At 41.9% G+C, this 20,608-nt stretch overlaps 1 protein-coding gene across 4 annotated transcripts in view; it reads right to left on the bottom strand.

Moving 5' to 3' along the window:
• npr3 (natriuretic peptide receptor 3) overlaps positions 1-17,365 on the bottom strand; it is a 50,511-nt gene extending 33,146 nt beyond the window's left edge. For 3 of the 4 annotated variants that reach the window (XM_007897196.2, XM_007897198.2, XM_007897197.2), the window contains exons 1-3: positions 16,625-17,287; positions 7,838-7,960; positions 4,644-4,810 (exon numbers count right to left, since the gene is read on the bottom strand). In XM_007897196.2, the coding sequence (XP_007895387.1) occupies positions 4,644-4,810; positions 7,838-7,960; positions 16,625-17,279 (945 nt within the window). In that variant the 5' untranslated portion in view covers positions 17,280-17,287. Of the gene's footprint in view, positions 1-4,643; positions 4,811-7,837; positions 7,961-16,624 lie in introns of all 4 variants that reach the window. The other variant, XM_007897195.2, reaches the window with a different exon arrangement.
• Between the last annotated feature and the right edge of the window lie 3,243 nt (positions 17,366-20,608).

The following is a 20,608-nucleotide window of genomic DNA, read 5'->3' on the forward strand; positions in this document are numbered from 1 at the left end:
ATAAATAAACTAACTTCTCAATTCTATTCCTCCGCAATCAATTCTTCCTAAGAAAATAACCCATTTGCCTGAAAGTTGCTTCTAGTTGATTCTCAGTAGGAATTTCCTGTTGTACAATCTCTTGTTTCGCAGCTCTTTGAAATAGCAGAACCCATTCAACCTATTCAGGAGGTTGCTGTGTGACATTTGCCCTGAATCTTTGGTTGTGTATTTAATCAGGGCAAAACAGAACAAAGTATTCACTTTACTGGAATTTACAGATCACTTTTTATGACAGTAAGAAGCATTCTTACTGAAGATGATGTGGAATTTCCAATTTCTCTTCATGGAAATGCAAATTAGAGCTCATGGTAGAGAAATGTAAGAAAGATCATAAAGGGAATAATCCATGCATTTGATACAGGGCAAGCCATCGAAAAATCATAATAATAATATTATTAATAACATCTGAAAGAGTTTCATAGGAAACTTTCATACTGTAAGTTGCAGTGACTGTGTTCATACAATATAATTGACATTTATATAGGATTTTTCAGACTGAGAGACATCTCAAAGTACTTGGCAAATGGGGATAGGAGTCAAACAAGTAGAGAGAGGAAAGATGATCAAAAGAGTAGTCAAAGAGGTATGTTCTGAGATGGGCCTTGAACGAGGGGAGAGAGCGAGTCGGAGGGGACTCCAGGATGGAGTTCCAGAGAGAGCGAAGGCAGAATGACTGAAAGCTCACCTGCCGATAGCGAGGTGAATAGGGCAGGCGATGATAGGATGGGGGACATGAAGAAGATCAGTGTTTGCTGAGCGAAAGGAATAGCTGGGATGGTAGAGCTGAAGGCAAAAATAACATGGAAAGGAAAGAACAAAAAAAGGACCAGAGCCCTATCAAGTCTAGTGGTTCATCTGCTAGAAACATTTTATACTTATTATTATTAAATAATAATCATCAGCATCATTACATTTGGTATAGCACCTTTCACAACAGAAGGACGTCCCGAAGTGCTTCACAGAATACGATGTAGAATGGACTGACCTTGATTTTGTGAGCGAATGGATTGTGGACCATTGTCTTAAAATGTTATATCCTGCAGAAGTTTGGAAAATTCCTCTTCTATTTTATTGTGGAAAACAGCTTCCCATACTAACCATAAAGAACTTTGTGGCTGGAGGTTACACACCAGGCAAGATCGGGAGGTAGCTGTACTGAAGCGGCCTGGAGTCACTTGCAACACCAGCTGTGAATCCCTACCAGCCTGATTTGAGGTCAAGTAATGGAATCTCTGAACTACCCACTGGCTCAGCAAGTTTTATTCAGTGAGTAACTAAATGCAACATATTAGGAAGGATTCATGTTCAACAACATCAGCAACAACAGTAACTTGCATTTTTATAGCGCCCTTTAAGTGGGGCACGTCTCAGAGCGCTTAACAATGACGGAGTCTGACTCCGAGGCGGGGGGAAGAAGGAGGTGACTGTAAGCACAGTTGAAGAGGAAGGTCTTCAGTCGTGATCTAAAAGAGGGGATGGAGGGGGTCAAGGGAAATATTGGGGGAGAGAGTTCCAAAGCTCCGGGGAGTAGTGGCTGGAATGCCACACTTCACAATAAATTTTTGTGAGACTTTGAGCCATTCCCATTGCATGATAAGGGGCACTATCAAGCATTAAGGATTCTGAGCTAGATGTTCTTATCATAATTGGTGATCAAGATGCAAAGATTAGCCTCAGCACCCAGTCTAAGGATGGAGAAAACTAGTCAGGGTTATTGCTCCTTAGAAAATACATTGGCAAATTCACCAAATTCAGAATAAGATGTTTGTAGATAATATCAGCAAACAAACAGCTCTAGCTCCCAGTCAGGCAATGTTTAAAAACAAACCAGTAATGATAAGTGATCGCTTAAGGTTTGTGTTTAATTACCTAACAGATTTGGAATCTCATAAGCTGCCTGCTAAAAATAGCAATCTTTCATTAACTCTTTTTAATGGTACCCCAATCCTTTGAATGAGACATTAAACCAAAGTCCTGTCTGCCTATCCAGGATGATATTAAAAATTCCATACCACTATTTGAAAAGAGAATAACCAACCAACTAGTGACTATCTGCTTTGGGGGGAGGTAAGTGGGGTCTCCTTGGGAGCTGAACTGGCTCCAAGGTGACATGTTTGGCAATGGAATGTCAGAATCCAGCCAGTCCTCTTTAGAGGTCTCAGTAGTCCAATTCCTGACCACGTGGGGCCGCAGGACGCCAGAGCACTGTTAACGATAGCACACTCAGGCTCGCTCATCGGCAGGACTTGGAAGGGCAAATCAGCTCCTGTTAACTCTGCAAGCCAAAGCCCTAATGGACAGGGTGGTCCTGGCTGGATAAGCAGCAGGAAATCGTGCCAGAAAGTGATATCAATGGCAAGCTATGTGGTTTTAGCTGGTTAGACTCCAGCAGTACCGCAACACATACTCTGGGGTCCCCAAGCCTTGGCTCTTGTCAACCTGTGAAGCGTTTGAGACGTCTTGAAGACGTGATAAGGCGCCTTGGGATGTCCTCCCGTGAAAGGCGCTATACAAATATAATTTTGTATTATATATCAAATGTAAGGTTTATTCTTATTATTAATACTTTGTGGAATTAGGTAAGCAGGATGTGTCCCTCCAAGCAGAGAGTGCGCACCCCATTCCAATAAACATTTCTGGAATTTCCACATATTGGTGGCGAACGTGTAACTCTCAGTTTGGATGGATACTCTTAAGCATGGTGATGGGTTTCCGCATTTGTCAGACATCCAGGTGACCCCCCCAAAAATTAAAAGAGTAGGTAGCTTCTGCCAATAACCGGCCAATAATTCTCCAAATAAAAATTGCTCATTCACTTCATGACTATTTTTGGGACGTTGCTGTGCGCAAATTGGCTGCTGATTATAATATTAATAATCAGTGCACTTGATACAGCGCCTTATCACGTCTTCGAGACGTCTCAAAGCGCTTCACAGAATATACTGTGAAGTGAATTGACTGTATATTTTGTGGGCGAAACGCGGCAGCCAATTGCACACAGCAGTGTCCCACAAACAGTCGTGGATTGAGTAACCAAATTATTATTATTATATTTTTAAAATTTATTTTGATGGGATTATTATCCCCGGATGATGATAAAAACATTTGTTTTAATAAATAAAATAAAAAATAATAAAACATAACATGCAGGAGCAATAAAAAGAAAAATTATGCCTACAAAATACACAGTGATTACCCTGCATAGTAAAAATCATTCAAGCGCTATAAGACACATGAACAATGCGAAAAGGAGGTACAGCAAATGCAAGGATTGCTGTTATAAATCCCAAGATTATTATTGTTAGTGATCAGTGTAAAATAGACTCCGATGTTAAGATGCAGAAACAAGTCCTGTTAAATGAACAGCATCTTTATAGAAATCCACCATTACTTCTTAGCAGTTATAATAATAATCCTTGCATTTGATATAGCGCTTTTCACGTCTTCTAGACGTCTCAAAGCACTTCACAAAATATGCTGTAAAGTGAATTGACTGTATATTTATGGGCGAAACGCAGCAACCAATTGTGCACAGCAGTGTCCCACAAACAGTCGTGGATTGAAAATGACCAATTTATTATCGTTTTGTTTTGGAGGGTTTATTATTAGGCGTGTGAAGTAAGGAAACTTGCCCAAGGTTTCGCCCTGCCTGGAATTGAACCCAGGTGTTTCGCTTGCAAGGCGAGTGCTCTAACCACTGAGCTACAGGACTCCACATAGTTCAAAGTGATGAAAAGAAAAGCATTCAAGTTTTCCTTCAGATAAGATGTTAAACCAAGATTCTGACTTGCTATTCAAGTGAAGATCCTAGAGCACTATTTAAAAAGAGATGGAAGTTTCTCCTGGTGTCCTGGTCACAAAAAATACATAGTGAAACAGTATATCCTGTGAAGTGCTTTGAGACATCTCGATGACATGAAAAGGCACTGTATCAAATGCAAGTACAGTATTATTAAAATATCTGTAGATAAAATTAATTGTTCAATCGAGGCTATGATATATTGTTGTGTGCATAATTGGCTGCTGTGTTCACCTACAAATACGTACATAAATAAATAATCCTTTCTTTTGATGTAGCGCCTTTCTCTTCGGGAGTACATCTGAAAGTACTTCACAGGATTGTACTATGAACTAAAAAGAAAGGCACTATATCAAATGCAAGGATTATTATTAAACTTCTCAGCTGATCACTAGCTAAAGTTGTCCACTGAAGACAGACTTTCATGTTCCTGCATTGAGTATCAAAAAGATCACCCTTGACTTCATCTTTCAAAAGTATCAACTGAAACCCTCACTACAAAGCCTAAGTAAAAGCAGTTGTCTGTAAACTGAAGCTCATGTTTGCTTTAGGGTAAATGAACATAACTCATTTCATGTGTGACCTTTAGCAGGCATGGGGGCAGGGGTTGGTTGAGGTAATCTTTCACTTAGCTCTGAGATGCTAATTAAATTTCTATTTGCTAGCAGATAGTCTTTCACAAGGGTTGTGCTGGCTTCATTGGCTCATGACCTTTCACTTATTGGATGTCCCTCAATCTTTCTGAACTGAAGTGTTCTGACCTTGCGGTTATTTCATAAAATTGCACTTCAGACTTACGTACATTATCATCTTTGTAGTTCAACTGTTGCCGAGATCTATTTTTCATATCAGCAGCAAATTTGTAAAACTTTTGCTTTGCTGTCCTGAGTAGTGTGACGGTCTGAAGTGAACGATATGCTTGCTTTGCTACAGAATCAAATGCGTCTCCTTGTTTCCACGAGCCATTGCCTGAGGGTAAAACAGAAAGTTCTACGTTAATTTATATTTTACACAATTTTATAAGTGCTTTCGCTGCATTCAGAGCTGTCTGATTTCCTAAAACCTATCAACAACAACAACAAATTGCATTTGTAAAGCACCTTTCATGTCCGGAGGATGTCCCAAGGCACTGGGCCATCAGGTATTTGGACCAGAGACAGGGGTTGGGATCAGATGGGGTGAAGGGCATGGAGAGTAGGAGTAGGAGGGTGACCAAAGGCATGATCGAATAATAGGGTCTTCAGATCTATCAGCAACAACATGCATTTATATAGCGCCATTTACGTGCAGCAGCGTCGCAAAGTGCTTCACAGTAATATGCAAAGTAGATGTGTTTATGATATTAATTGGACTTAATTTATATGTCTGTACAATTTTTAATACTATATGCTTTTAACTGCACAATGTACTCGGTAGTGAAAGTTGATAAAGATCGCTAGAAGCAGAAATCCCATTGCAAAACAATGGCATAATGACCTCTAATTTAGTATAAATTAGGTTTTGGTTTACCTAATAAAGGGTAACCAACAGCTGGAATGGATTACCATAATAACCACATGGACTTATTCACGAAACAGCTTGATGCTATAATGGGAGGACGGTAAGGAATGCTTTTCTGGAAGGATAAGATCAAATCCACAACTGTTTTGGGGAACAATACTGTGTGCAATTGGCTGCTGCGTTCGCCCACAAAATATACAATCAATTCACTTCACAGTATATTCTGTGAAATGCTTTGAGACGTCTCGAACACGTGATAGGGCGCTATATCAAATACAAGGACTATTATTATAAATGGGCAAAAGGGGTTTCTTAATCCTAATTTCACTTCTGATGATCTGGTGATTGTTGGCAAATTGAAGAGGTAGAACTAAATCCCATTGAAGTATAATTCCTAAAGAATGTTGAACAAGTAACTAATTGGTAACACAACCACCAAAGTCACATTTTTGAATCCTCTTTCTACAAATTGTGATATATTCCAAACACACCAGTTTGGAAAGAGTGTGGATATAATAATAATTTTGCATTTGATATAGAACCTCATCACATCGTTGAGACATCTCAAAGTCCTTCACAGGACATTCTGTAAAGTGGATTGACTGTGCATTTTGTGGGAAAAATGCAGCAGCCAGCTGCACAAAGCAATGTTGTCCCACAAACATCCATGGAGTGACTGACCAATATTATTTGGAGGATTGTTGGCCAGGACACTGGGAAAAACTCCCTTCTCTTTTCGCACAGTGCCATGGGAACTTTAACATCCACCTGAACAGGCAGACGGGAACTCGGTTTAACGTATCATCAGAAGAATGCCTCATCTGCTATTGGTCACTTGTTAGCACTGCCTGTGCTGAATAGGTTGGTTAAAAGGATTCACCATCTCATTCTCACGTCACCCAATCATTCAGTGGACATTGCAAAGTGGGCGCGACTGAGGTATTTGCATAAAGGAGAAAATCGACTGTCATTTCTAGCCTCCTCCCGAGGTTTGGGAACAGGGAACGTTGACTGTCCTCTCAATCATCTAGTATTGTGTGGTACAGGGGAAGGGGGTGGTCCTAAAAACAAGAAAGAAAATAAGTTGAACAATCAGGAAACAAATAAAAGAAATCGGATGGGTCTCAGTAAACATGATTGTATTCAGAGCAACAAAGTATTGCAATATTTTATTTTGTGTTTTCCTTACTTATTTTTATCTCAAGCTAGATCATCACATTCACTATTCAATAGGGACCAAATAAGTGATTGCCTTAAACCCTTTGCTAATGTAAACTCGCAGACACATTTGGCTAATATTCTGCTTGGTGTTAGATGTATTCACATTGACGAGGTTGGCCTTAGATGGGGTTTCCCCAATAGGATCACACATTACCAAAGTAGGCATGTTTAATACTAACCTCTCATAAGACACCTGTAATAAAGTACCTTAAATAATAATAATACTTGCAATTGATATAGTGCTTTAACACATCATTGAGACGTCTCAAAGAGCTTCACAGAATAATAATACTCAGCAACTTCAATCGTTCTAGGTACATTTGCGTGTTCTGATATGGAGAAAGCCATAACATCATTCAATAATAATAATCCTTGCATTTGATATAGTGCCATATTACGTCTTCAAGACATCTCAAAGCACTTCACAAAATATACTGTAAAGTGAATTGACTATATTTGTGGGCAAAACACGGCAGCCAATTGCACACAGCAGTGTCCCACAAACAGTTGTGGATTTAGTGACCAATTTTTTTTTAAGGATTATTATCTCTGGAAAAGCGATCCACCAATCGACTAACAACCAGGTTCCTACTTACTGCTAGGTAAACAGAGGCGTGTGGAATAAGGAAACTTGCCCAACATCTCGCCATGCCGGAAATCGAATAACAACAACAAAATTACATTTGTATTGCGCCTTTCACATCGGGAGGACTTCCCAAGGTGCTGGGACAGACAGAGTTACGGACCCGAGCTGGGGGTCAGGGAGTGTGGAGTGGAGGGGGAGAAGCAGGGAGATCGAAAGCATGGTCGAACCCAGGTCTCTCGCCTGCGAGGTGAGCCCTCTAACCACTGAGCTACCAGACTCCACAGAATATATTGTAAAGTGGATTGATTGTGTGTTTTGTGGGTGAAACATGACAACCAATTGCACCCAGCAGTGTGGATCGAGTGATCGAATTTTCTTTTTTGGAGGGATTATTACCCCTGGAAAGCGATCCGCCCATTGACTAACAACCGAGTTCCTACTGACTGCTAGGTGAACAGAGGTGTGTGGAGTATGGAAACCTGCAAGGTTTCGCCCTACCCAGGAATGAAACCCAGATCCTCTCGCTTGCGAGGGGGAGGTGATTAGGAAGGTTTTCAGGTGCGACCTGAAGATGGGAAAAGGGGGGACAAGGCGGAGGGTTAGAGGAAGAGTGTTCCAGAGTTTCGGAGCGACAAGGGTTAAATAAACACATGAATTAATGATATATGTAAATATGGAAACAAATATACCAAATGTACTACTGTTGAAGAGTTCGATGTTGAAGAATACATAGTCTCCTTTTGTCATTCCCTGCCGATGTGCTTCCAGCATAACTTTCCGGATGTTTTGACTTGATGCACACATAATAACAACTGCAAAAGAGGAAAAGCAAAATATTTCTTCAGCAAACACTAATTTATCATTGACATTTCCCAAAAGAGTCAACTGTTGCATTAACTTCTAATACAACGTTGCATTACCCCACTCTCCCCGCACCGCCCTCCCCGTTTGGGTTACTCTTTCCCGCCATAGTTTCAAATAAAAGATGACAACAATAAATTACACTTGCATAATGCCTGTCACATTGGAGGACATCCCAAAGCGCTGGACAGTTAGGGATTTTGACCTGAGCTGGAGGTTGGGATCAACAAGCATGGAGGGCAGGTGGGTGCCCAAAGACAAGGTCGAAGAGGAGGGTCTTGAAAGGGGCCTTGAAGGAGGCAAGGAAGGGAGCGAGGGGATAGGACTGTGGGATGTACTTCCAAAGGGTGATGACAGAGAAGCTGAAGGTCTGACCACCGACGGTGAGGTGGGCAGGACGAAGGACATGGAGGATCTGGAGTCTGCTGAGCAGAGAGAGTGGGCAGGTTTATATGGAGTTAGCAGGTCACAGAGGTAGGGAGGAGCAAGGCCATGGAGGGTTTTGAACACAAGACAATTTATGCAAGGAGAAAAGACTGCATTGCATCATCAACATATAAGCGTCTCCTAAATATTTAGACACAGTTGCCTTTGTCTCCATAATATCAAATAAAAGATAATTTATGCAAGGAGAAAAAAAACTGCATTGCATCATCAACAAATAGAATACTCCACTAAATATTTAGACACTGTTGGCATTTGGCAATGTACAGCTGCGCTTTGGTAATATGGACACACTGCAAGAAAAGATCATGAAAAACTATTTGTACAAGTTTTATTATTACAGTATTTATAAATCTGAACTGTTTTCTTCTCTGTTTACGCAAACTGAGATTATTTTTATCACGTAATGTGCAATGCTTTGCATCTGAAATAGACATGAAAGTTAGTTATACAAATTATGTGAGTCCATGCTTTATATAAACACTACCTTAAATTCTGCAGTGCCTCAAGAAAATATTTCACAAATCTTCCATTTATTTGCCAACTGCGCGATGAGATGCTGCAAATTGCTTCGCTGGATCAAACAAATGTTTTCACTTTATGCCCAAGCACAGACATCAATACAACTTACATTTATATCACAGCTTCCACATCAGGAGGACATCTCAAAGCACATACAAAAGAATGTACAGCTTTTTCTGGCTCTCCTGACAGTCCACGGTTAAGATATAGCTTCAAGTCAGCTCTAATTTGATACAGTTGTGGGAGGACATCTTAACATGGGAGTAAACCTTCTCTTCTCTTCAGTATGACATTCCAAACATACGTATCACTGACAAAATTGAAAACGCTATTGCACCTTTATCTATAATGAGAGTGTGTTGGAAAAAAATTGCACAACAGCTTGGATCTGTTTCTAAGTAACTGCAAACGTTTTTGGCGATTGTGTGCAAAAACATCACTGTTTAATGGAAACTATTCCAATTTCATTACTTCTACATATTAAACATCTAAATCGTTTCAGTTTTTTTTTAACCAAGTAAAACTAAACCAGGTTTGCTCTACTGAGAAACCAACAATAAAATTATACATCAATAAATTCTTTGTGCAGCTGGCCACTCTATTGAGCAACACTGGTTGCAACACATGGCAGTGATCTACAAAAGATTCCATTCATTTCTAGATGTGATTCCGTAACAACATATTGTGGTCAACAAGGAAATCGTAACATAAATGTAAATCTACTATGATAATTATATCAGCAAAAATAGTTCAAAAGGATTGTGTGCATTGTTTCCAACGATGTAGTCTACATCTTCTAGTAACTTTTAAGGAATAAGCATGATTCTCATAACCAGTCTGGCGACTGATGACACAGAGCCTTGTCATTGAGTTCTTCGAATGCCAGTTCCTAAAGCCATTTGGCTGTCTATGCACAGACCAGTCCTCTCAGATTTGGTCTATCCAATTGGCAGCATTCTCTCACTTCCACTTTCTGAGGGTACCAATCTTCACTCTTGCAAGTTACATCTCCTGTCCCTTGCAATCTTTGTGCCATAATGTATTTTATTCTGCGTGAAAGCTTCTTTTTGTGACAATATTGTCCATCCTAATAATAATCCTTGCATGTGATGTAGCAATCTATCACATCGTTGAGACATCTCAAAGCGCTTCACCGAATATACTATAAAGTGAAGCGACTGTATGTTTACTGCGCGGAACGTGGCAGCCAACTGCACACAGCAGTGTCCCACAAACAGTCGTGGATTGAGTAACCAAATTATTATTGATATATTTTTTTGAAGGGATTATTACCACTGGAAAGCAATCAACTAACAACCAGGTTCTTATACACTGCTAAGTAAACAAAAGCATGCAGAGTAAGGAAACTTGCTTAAGGCTTTGCTGTGCCCTGCAATCAAACCCAGGTCTTCTTACTTGAGAGGTGAATGCTCCAACCACTACGCTACAGGACCTCCAGTCTTCCCATTTGGTGTCCAGCATCCTGCAAAGGATTTTCTAACCTCATTCACCTTTTGCTTCTCTGCCTTGATCTGGGTTCAGCACTCGGTGACATTAAGAAGTGTTAGAGTGGACACACAGCATCCAACTTTCAATCCTTGCCTCCTACACCACAGTGTTTTGTACAGTTCCACACATCCAGTCAGAACAATGCACCTCTCCGCTTCTTTCTATTAAACCCCTCTTCATGAAGCACGCAACTTGCCAGCTGTATAAACTCACCCACCCCTTCAGCCTCCTCTCCATTAATGAGACTTCCTTCAACCTCACACTTAAATCTTCTGACGAAGAGTCGTGAACCCGAAACGTTGACTCACTTTCCTTTCTCCATAGATGCAGCTTGACCTGCTGAGTGTTCCCAGTGACTTCTGATTTTTGTTTCAGATTTCCAGCATCTGCAGTATTTTGTGTTTTGTTTAAATCTTTTAATTTGGTCAGACAGGTGCCTGACACATTTAGAAACCCATCGCCATGCTTAAGAGTATCTGAACCAGACTGACAGCTCCACATATGCATGCTACCTATTTTGGAAATTTCTGTGTGTCTGGAATAGAATGCGCACTTTCTTCCCAGAGGGAGGCAATGCATCCTGTTTACCTGGAAAGTGTTAGGCACCCATTAGCAATAGCCAAAGCTTAAATCATAAACTTGCTCTTTTGCACACTTGCTGAGCCCCCACTTTGTGGAGTCCTGTAGCTCAGTGATTAGAGCACTCGCTTTGCAAGCGAGAGACTTGAGTTCAATTCCAGGCAGGACGAAACCTTGGGCAAGTTTCCTTACTCCACACAGAGCCTAATAATAATCCCTCCAAAAACCAAAAACAATAATAAATTGGTCATTTTCAACCTATGACTGTTTGTGGGACACTGCTGTGCGCAATTGGCTGTCGCGTTCGCCCACAAATATACAGTCAATTCACTTTACAGTGTGTTCTGTGAAGCGCTTTGGGACATCCTCCCGACGTGAAAAGCGCTATATCAAATGCAAGGATTATTATTATTATTATTATGTTTTTTATGACTCGGTTCCTCACTGATCATGATGACATCAAAAGTAAAGATTAAATAGAAATGACCACATCATTCACGGATTCTTTCCAAGCCCCTAACCAATGCATTCCTTTAATTCCAACTGCAATAGCAGGTAAGCTTTCCGTTGATTTACTTGTTCTAATTTTAGGATATTTGTGATATTTCATAACTCGCTTCTTGTGATAATTATTGTGAATTTCACTCCTATAATTCACACTGAAAGCTGCTTCCTCCTCCTGCACTGATTTGCTTTCAAGCTGACAACTTAATTAATGTACCATCGCCAACGCTGCTGTTTTCTAAACAGGGGATTGTCTTCTGTATCTGTAGAGATGTACTTTTGCCACATCAGTCCAATTAATGCACTAATACTGATTTGACTTTCACACAGAAAAATCCATCAGTGCACCTGTGCTGATTAAATTTCCTGCACCACTGACAAAACCTAGCTGTACAGCATCCTTAAAAAATATTGTTCATGGAAAGACTCTATGGTATCTATATAAACTGCAGTCACATTGAAGAACTATTATTCTATTATTATTTGCAGGAAATGCATTGCCAGATGACAATGAACACACTGGAACCTAATTTGCAGGTTGGCTTAATCATGTACAGGCGCATATGTACTGAGAAAATGATAGATTTAAGGGCAGTTTCTGATGCGAAACTTAGTGCGTACAATATTTTAAATCACTTCACAAGTAATTTCTGTCAAGGGCGGTGACTTTTGTAGGCAAATGCGGTAGCCATTTGTGCTAGCAAGGTCCCACAGACAGCCATACGATGAGGGACAATGAATCTGGAAGATTGTTGGCCTGAACACTAGAAGTACAAAGATTTACAAGGAACGTACAGCACCGAAACAGACCACTCGGCCCAACCAGTCCTACACCGTGCCAGTGTTTATACTCCGCACAAGTCTCCACCCATTCTGTACTCATTCCTATAACCTTCTATTCCTTGGTAAACTTTCTACTGATCTTTTTCTGATGTGAATGTGTAGCTTCCTCTTCAAGGCATCCATACTGTCTGAAGTAGTATTGTATTTGTTGCTGGGCAAAAGTAAATGTTGAATGGCACTTGGCCATTGATAAGCACTGAGCTAACAAGTGCTGATCTTCAGATAATACTAAATCCTTGCCTTTGATATGGTTCCTTATCTCATCATCTGTACATCTCAAAAGTACTTTACAACAACTTGTGTTTATATAGTACCCTTCACTCCGGACAGCGTCTCGGAGCGCTTGAGGGATTTTACAAGGATTTTAGTATGGAACACAAACACAGCAGCAAATTTGTACTCAGCAATATCCCACGAACAGCCAAGAAGTGAATAACCAATTTTATCTGGGATTGTTGGCCAAAATACTGGGAGAAACTCCCTTTTCTTTTCAAATTGTGCAATGATATTATTAACATCCATTTGATCAGGTAAAAGCTACCTCAGTTTAACATTTCATCTAAAGAACAACAACTCTGACAATGCAACAAGCTTCCTGACATTGCACTGGACTTTCAGCCTAGATTGTGTATAAAGTTCCAATGTGGGTCATGAACCCAGATTTTGGAGTATGACAATAATACACAACTTTGAATATGTTAATTCTGCAAACAAGTCTCTAGTTATTAGTCAAAATACAGTTAAACGTTTGACTGTTTTAAAATATAAAATATTCAACAGTACTAAATATGGGAGAGAAGTTTAAAAACTTCCCAACAACAATTCACACTTATATAGGCGCTTTCACGTAGGAAAACATCTCAAAATACTTTACAGAGGTCGAGTGAGAATCCAAGTTGGTAGGAGACAGAAAGGTTGGGAGAGGTAGCTGAAGTCACAGACAGAGGTTTTTACATTGGTTTTGAGTGCAGAGATGGAGGGAGTTGCAGAGAGCCAGGGAAGTAGATGAAAGCTTGCCCACTGATTAGTGGGATAGAATGGGAGAGGACATGAAGTAAGCTGGAGATAGCGGAGCAGAGGAAACTGGCAATAGAGCAGGACTACAGGAGATCACAGAGATAGGGTGGGGCAAATCTTTGTAAATAAGGACAATGATTTTAAATGCTGATCAGTGGCGGGATACTGAGGCCAATGGAACCCAGTAAGGATAGAGCAAATGGCTTGCAGAGCCCTTTGTGGGAGAGAATATGAGGTTTGGAGATTTAGTCTGGAGATGTGCTGAGTTGTGCTGAGGAGGTTTATCAGCACGAGGTTGAAGGAGTCAATAGATGTTAACAATGCCATTGCACTATTTGAAAAGAAAAGGGAGTTTCTCCCAGTGTTTTGGCCACCAATCCACAGATAAAACTGATTATTCACTGCTTGACTGTTTGTGGATATTGCTGAGTGTAAATTTCAATATGATGTTAACACAGAAAGAGATGTAGAAGTCAAAGGGTTATGTGGTAGAGATAAAGATTTACATCAAACCAATTGAACAGTTTACTAAAGGAAAGGTCCACAAGCTAAAACAGCATTAGCTTGTGTTCAGGTGCAGAAAATAAACACTGTGAAAAACCAACAGAGTTCATTAAGTACCATACAGCATAATATGTACATTGCTGAAAGTAACCCTTACCATTTTTATAAACTATTAGTTACCACAAAAACACATGACTGTATTTACCAAACATACGCACATGAACACGCACACACATTTGGACATTTAGAAATTATTGCTCTCTTTGAGCTCAGTTTGATCTTGTTTCTGCATCTTTTAATAATAATAATAATCCTTGCAATTGATGTAGCACCTTTTCACATCATCGAGACGTCTCAAAGCACTTCACAGAATATGCTGTAAAATGAATTGACTGCATTTTTGGGGGGCAAAATTGCTTTCACTTTTATTCCCCTTCTTTCCAGTCACCGTGCTTCACTTCACTCCTTATTATAACCTGTGCTGAATTCATAAATACCACAAGCGGTGCAAAGTTGGAACACAAAGGCTATCATTTTTTTAAATTCAAGTACTATTAAACAAGATCAGTATCACTCTGATATCAATCTGTGGCCAGTCAACAGTATATTACACCTGCCTACAGTGAGTGATGTTATGCCCAAGCCTGTATTGCATTTAGTATCAACGTTTTAATTTCCTGCAGGTTATAGATACTGTACAAATTAGTTTGGCTGAATGTCAGATAATTTCAGATAGGGACATCTGACTGGCCACATTTGTCGCTTTTCTTCAATGTATCCAAATATATTTGCTTAAACAGCTGGATTCCCAGCTTTGTGATGCGATGTAGCACTGTCTGCATTGAGCTCGGTGTTTCCCTTATGTGCTTCGTGGTGACAATAATAATTCTTGCATTTGATATAACACCTTATCACATTGTTGAGACGTCTCAAAACACTTCACAGAATATACTGTGAAGTGAATCGACTGTATATTTTGTGGATGAAACGCGGCAGCCAATTGCGCACAGCAGTGTCCATAAGCAGTCATGGATTGAATGACCAAATTACCTTTTTTTAATGGGATTATTACTCCTGGAAGGTAATCTGCTCTAACCAACATGCTGTGGTGCCAATATCAATTTCACCAAAGTGGTGTCACTGCTACTGTTTTGTCCGCAAAATATACAGTCAATTCACTTTCCAGTATATGCTGTGAAGTGCTTTGAGACGTCACAAAGTTGAGATAAGGCGCTATATTATTATTATTATTATTATTATTACTATTTGTTTCCAATGTCCTTTCTCCAGGGTCCCCAGCAATTCACAAACCGTTTGTTACACCAAACAGACAAAAAAAAACTTGAAACGCAGATGCAAAAAAAAACTTGCTCAACCAGAGACATGTGCTTTCTGTGCTGAGAACAAATAAGTCAGCCAGCCCTCTGAGCAGTCAGCACACTCGGCTCTTTCGCCAACTGCACTACACTATAGTTAATCCCTCTCTCAGCGTTAGAAGACAGTTTTGCAGGGATGTTCCACAGCACGTTTCATACAGAATGAGCAAGGCTTTTCAGTTTGCAAACCTGCCTGAATCTTACTCCGCTTGGAGGTTACCTGTTTTGTAATCGCCTCCCTTCTGCTTGCAAATGTGCAATGCATAACTAACTAATCTTGTGGGATACATTGAACAATTTCTGTTCCAGTCCGATTCTGGTCCCCTCCCTGACCTTTTCTTCCGATATAGTGACGGCTATGTTGGTGCGACTTCCTGCTTTCACCCCGAGCTGGAAAACTTCATCGATTTTGTTTCAGCCTGATCTGCTGAGTGCTCCCAGCGACTTATGTGTTTATACCAGATTTCCAGCATCTGCAGTACTTTGCTTTTTGTATTGCTAACTAATCTGTGCATGCGCACCCTTCACCCCTACCTAATCTTTCACTTAAATGTTGCATGACTTTCTTGCAATGTGCTTATCTATCTCGTTATGCAGTTTGTGTCCTCTCCCGCACCAGGCTCCCCCAAGCGCACCCTCATCCGGCTCCACATCCCCCAGAGGATAGAGTTCAAAATCTTTGTCCTCGCCTTCAAGACCCTCCATCATCAGCAGTCGGGCTTCAGCCTTTCTGCCCCCACCCTATGGAACTCCATCCCACATTCCCTTCGCCTCGCTCTCTCCCTCACCTTCCTCAAAGCGAGTCTCAAAACGCTCCTCTTCGACCAAGCATTCGGCCACCCTTCCTGATCCCGACTCCCAGCTCTGGTCCAAATCCCTGACTGTCCAACACCTTGGGACATCCTCCTGATGTGAAAGGCGCTTTACTAATCTAAATCTAATATATTGTATCTGACACTGATACGGATTGCATCTCTATCCACCCATCCCATGGCCCCTTACCCCCTGTGCCTGTGTATCCTTTATCAGCTTTATCAGTCTTCTCATTGAATATTTGCAGGCACCTGTCCATCCATGTATGTGTGGCTTTTGCAGCTCCTAAGCATTTTATGCATTGACTCAGTTTGACCTATTTCAACGTGTGTGGAGTTATACATAGCTATAGCCATTCACACCCCTCCCACATACAAACACACCCATTTTCATATAAATTCTACCCAATTTAAAGAATTGGACAACAAGCAAACGAGGTTAAAATGAAATTCGATGGTTTTTTTTTGGGGGGGAGTGGGGGGGGGTGAATAAAAACACACTCACTCCTGACATTCTCCTTGAGCTCCTCCACCTTGTGCCCAATCTCCACCTCGTCCATGTCCTCACTGATCACGGTGGAGTAGATCGGAATGTCATCCTGTTTGAACGCGTGGTCCACTCCTCCCACGGTGAAGTAACAGTTCCTCTCTTGGAGGTCATCTTCGAAGACCAAAGCCACCCTCTTCCACCTGTAGCGCCGGAACATGGCCAAGAACATCTCGCCCATTTTGGAATAAGCCGGGGAGACACGGGTGAGATGGGAATACTCTGGTTTTTTGTGGGCGAAGCCAGAAGCCAAAGCTCCGGCTGAGACCATGGGGATCTTCCAATAAGATGCCAGTCTGGCCACCGGAGCAGAGGCATAGTCACACACAGGACCCACGATCACGTCGGGTTTCTGCACCAGGCAGATGTCCACCAGGTGAAATAGGGCCATGTTGCCACACTCAGAGTCCACATACTTCACGCTGAAATTGAAAGGGGACTGAACCAGGTTCTGGATGGCGTAATCGATGGCAGGTCTGACCCTGGTGATGGAGAACAGGTAAGAGTTCTCCTTGGGCAGGATGACCAGCATGTTGACGTCCACAGCGCTCCCGACAGCCAAGGAGAGTAAGGTCGAGCACAGGAACACACGAGAGCTGGAGAGGCATCGCATCTTCGGGAAAACTGGGTGCTGTGTTTGCTGAGAGTGGGAAGGGAGAAAGAAAGAAAGGAAGGAAGGAGGGAGAGAGAGAGAGAGAGAGAGAGAGAGGAGGAGGAGGAGAGAGAGTGGGAGAGAACGAGAGAGCGAGACTGGATGCTGGTGAAGAAGTGGTGGGGAGTGGGGTGGGGGGGTTGGGGGGTGGGGGGGGACTTTGCAAAGTTTGGAGATGGTTTATGGTCCTCCTGACAGCCAGACAGCCAATGCTCTCTCTGCAGAGGCTGATTGCCTTTGGTGTCAGGGTATTGTGAACCCTGCCTTTAAATAGTGTGTCAGCCAAGACCGTACCACAGGGAGGTGCACAGAGGGGGCCTTTCATCTTCTAATTAATTCCTTGCGTCACTGCTGAATCATCTGTCTTTTTTTTCGATAGGGGTTTTTTTTTAAACACACACAGCATCTGCCCCACACATCTGGCTGCTTGCGAATCATCGCGTTTTAACTCGTTCGTACAGGGAAATGGGCAAAAGGGAGAGAGGGAGTGTGTGGGGAGGGGGTTGGTGGGGGGTGGGGGGGGGGTGGGGGGGGTTGGGGGGGGATACATTGTAACGGTGAAATGCACTTAACGAAGCAATGTGCATCGGCGTAAACTGACGCCGGTCTCTTCGTTAACGAAAGAGGGGACTGGAAAGGCGGCATTGGTTTCGGTGCAAAAGGCGAAGGGTTCCGCCACTCTCGTTGCGCAGAACTTGCAAAGAGGTTTCGTTGCTTTTTTCTGCAAATCAAATCCAGGCAATTCCTTTTTTTTTGTGTGTGTGTGTGTGTGTGTGTATCTTCTCCCCCCACCACCCCCCCCCCCACCCCCTCACCCCCTCCTCACCAACACCAACACCAACACCAACACTACCCGGAGAGGTACGCAAATGTGCACAGAGAGAGAGAGAGAGAGAGAGGGGAAGAAAGGGAGAGAGAGAGAGAGAGAGAGTGTGGTTTCGATGTGTGTGGTAACGGGAGTGAGTGGGTGTCCGTTACCACAACTCGACTCACTCTCTGTAACATCTGTCTCTCTCTCTCTCTCTCTCTCTGTCTGTCTCCAGTTTCACGTGTAACGAACTACTCCCAATGTAATGCAATGAATTGCTGTGGTTGCAGAGCGGATACATCGCCAGGTCTCTGCTGGGATATCTCTGACCAGAGCAAGGGAGGGGGGGGGGGGTGATTGGGGAAAAGGGGGTAGAATTGATGTGTTTCCCCCCCCCCCCACCCCCCCTCTTCCAGGAGGTTTATTAAACCAGATGTTGCCTATAAAGTTGTGCCACCCACACGTGTTGGGGACAGCACAGAGGTATCTGTGGCTCAAGCCAATGCAGAGAGGTTGTTGTTGTTGTTAGTGGGTCTATTTGCAAAAGTCCCTTCTAACAACTGAAGGATTTCCCCCCCACCCCCCACCCCCCCCCCAACCCCCCCACTCTTTTGTTAAAAAAATCTATTTTATAAAGGAGTGTTGAAAACCCATATGCAAAAGCAAAATAAAAAGTTTCTCCCTCCATCCCCCCACGCGTTTACTTCTTGTTGTGGCTGAAAACAATGATAAATTGGTCATTTTCAATCCACGACTGTTTGTGGGACATTGCTGTGCGCAATTGGCTGCCGCGTTCGCCCACAAATATACAGTCAATTCACTTTACAGTGTGTTCTGTGAAGCGCTTTGGGACGTCCTCCCGACGTGAAAAGCGCTATATCAAATGCAAGAATTATTATTATTATCTGTGTGTGTGTGTTCACAGAGGGATAGGGAGAGTGTTAGATTTTAGTGGTTTACTGTAACAAGCCATATAACCTGTGTTACTGGCTGCAACACACGTGGTCGACTTTTGTGATAAATAGGATGCAGAGAGGTTTAGTCTTGTCAATGTATAATGGACACTATGTCCTTTTAGGTTCACTAGAAAACTAACACATCTGGCCAAAACTGTGTCTTAAAAGAGAAAAAGCAACAAAAATCACTTTAGACCAATAAACCGATTGCAGGTTCAAGTGTTTTTGTGTTTTACTTCAAGGGTTATTTTAAGACTTCTACATTTCTTACTGAGTCGGGCAAGCGTGTGAGGGGTTTAGTACAATATCGGTATTTTTTTTAGACCCAGTGTTATTAAAGGTTGGTTTCTGAAATTGGCACTTTAGCTACTCTGAACAGAGAGCAATACTACTTTGGTGCAATTTGAAATAATAATAATCCTTGTCTTTGATATAACGCCTTATTACGTCGCTGAGATGTCTCAAAGCACTTCACAGACTACACTGTAAAGTGAATTGACTATATATTTTGTGGGTGAAATAGCTACTGAAATTGTGTGTGTGTGTGGTTGGGGAGGTGGGGAGGGGGGGTGCAGGGAAGAGAGAAATATTACTGTATTTCTTGAAATATTCCACTCCAATAAGTGGTCAAATGGTCAAATAACCAACAGAATCGTCAACAACACCACCACCAACAACTTAAAAAAATGCAATGCCAAGCTCGTGAGGGAACTTTTTTAATATATATCGGGTGACCAAAATGTCGTGATAATTACCCTATTATCTGAAAAGAATCATCATTTCTTTAAGATTTATTGGACATTGTAATGGTATCACGACTTTTTGGTCACCCTGTATAACGATCCAAAGCTTATTCTGTGTGTATGCGTGTGCCATTCAGCTTACACCCAAAAATGAAGGTGGATTCCAGTTTTGTGACTCACTTTGTCAACAATACAAATCCTCACTCTTCACAAAAGGAGCACGAGAAGCTCGATCCAGTGGCAGGTGAAATGGAAAATCATTTCTTTGCACATGTCCTCACTGCCCTCTAGGGGACAAAAAACCTCATCCGAGAATCAGAAGGAATATTTCTCGGAGTTCTCTGTGTCCCTCTTATTCACACCTGCTAGGTGCACGCTGGTGTTCTTTACATTGTGTTAGTGTATGTGTGTGTGTGTGGGAGGGTGGGGGCAGGTAATAATCCCACCCAGCTCCTATTAACTCTGCAAGCCAAAGTCCTAATGGATAGCTGGACAAGCTGTGGGAAAGCTTGCCGGACAACAGTATCAATGGCAAGCTATGTGGTTTTAGCTGGTTGTACTCAAACCTATACCCTGGGGACCCCAAGCCTTGGCTCTTGCCAACCGGTTCCTAATACTTTCCGGAATTAGGTAAGCAGGATGTGTCCCTCCAGGGAGAGAGTGCGCAATCCATTCCAACAATCTATTTCTGGGATTTCCTTATGTAGGAGGGGTACATGGAATTCTCAGCTTGGTTTGGAAACTCTTAAGTATGGTGATGGGATTCCGCATGTGTTAGACACC

This window comes from Callorhinchus milii, unplaced genomic scaffold, assembly GCF_018977255.1.
Source record: "Callorhinchus milii isolate IMCB2004 unplaced genomic scaffold, IMCB_Cmil_1.0 Scaffold1, whole genome shotgun sequence".
Taxonomy (NCBI): Eukaryota; Metazoa; Chordata; class Chondrichthyes; order Chimaeriformes; family Callorhinchidae; genus Callorhinchus; species Callorhinchus milii.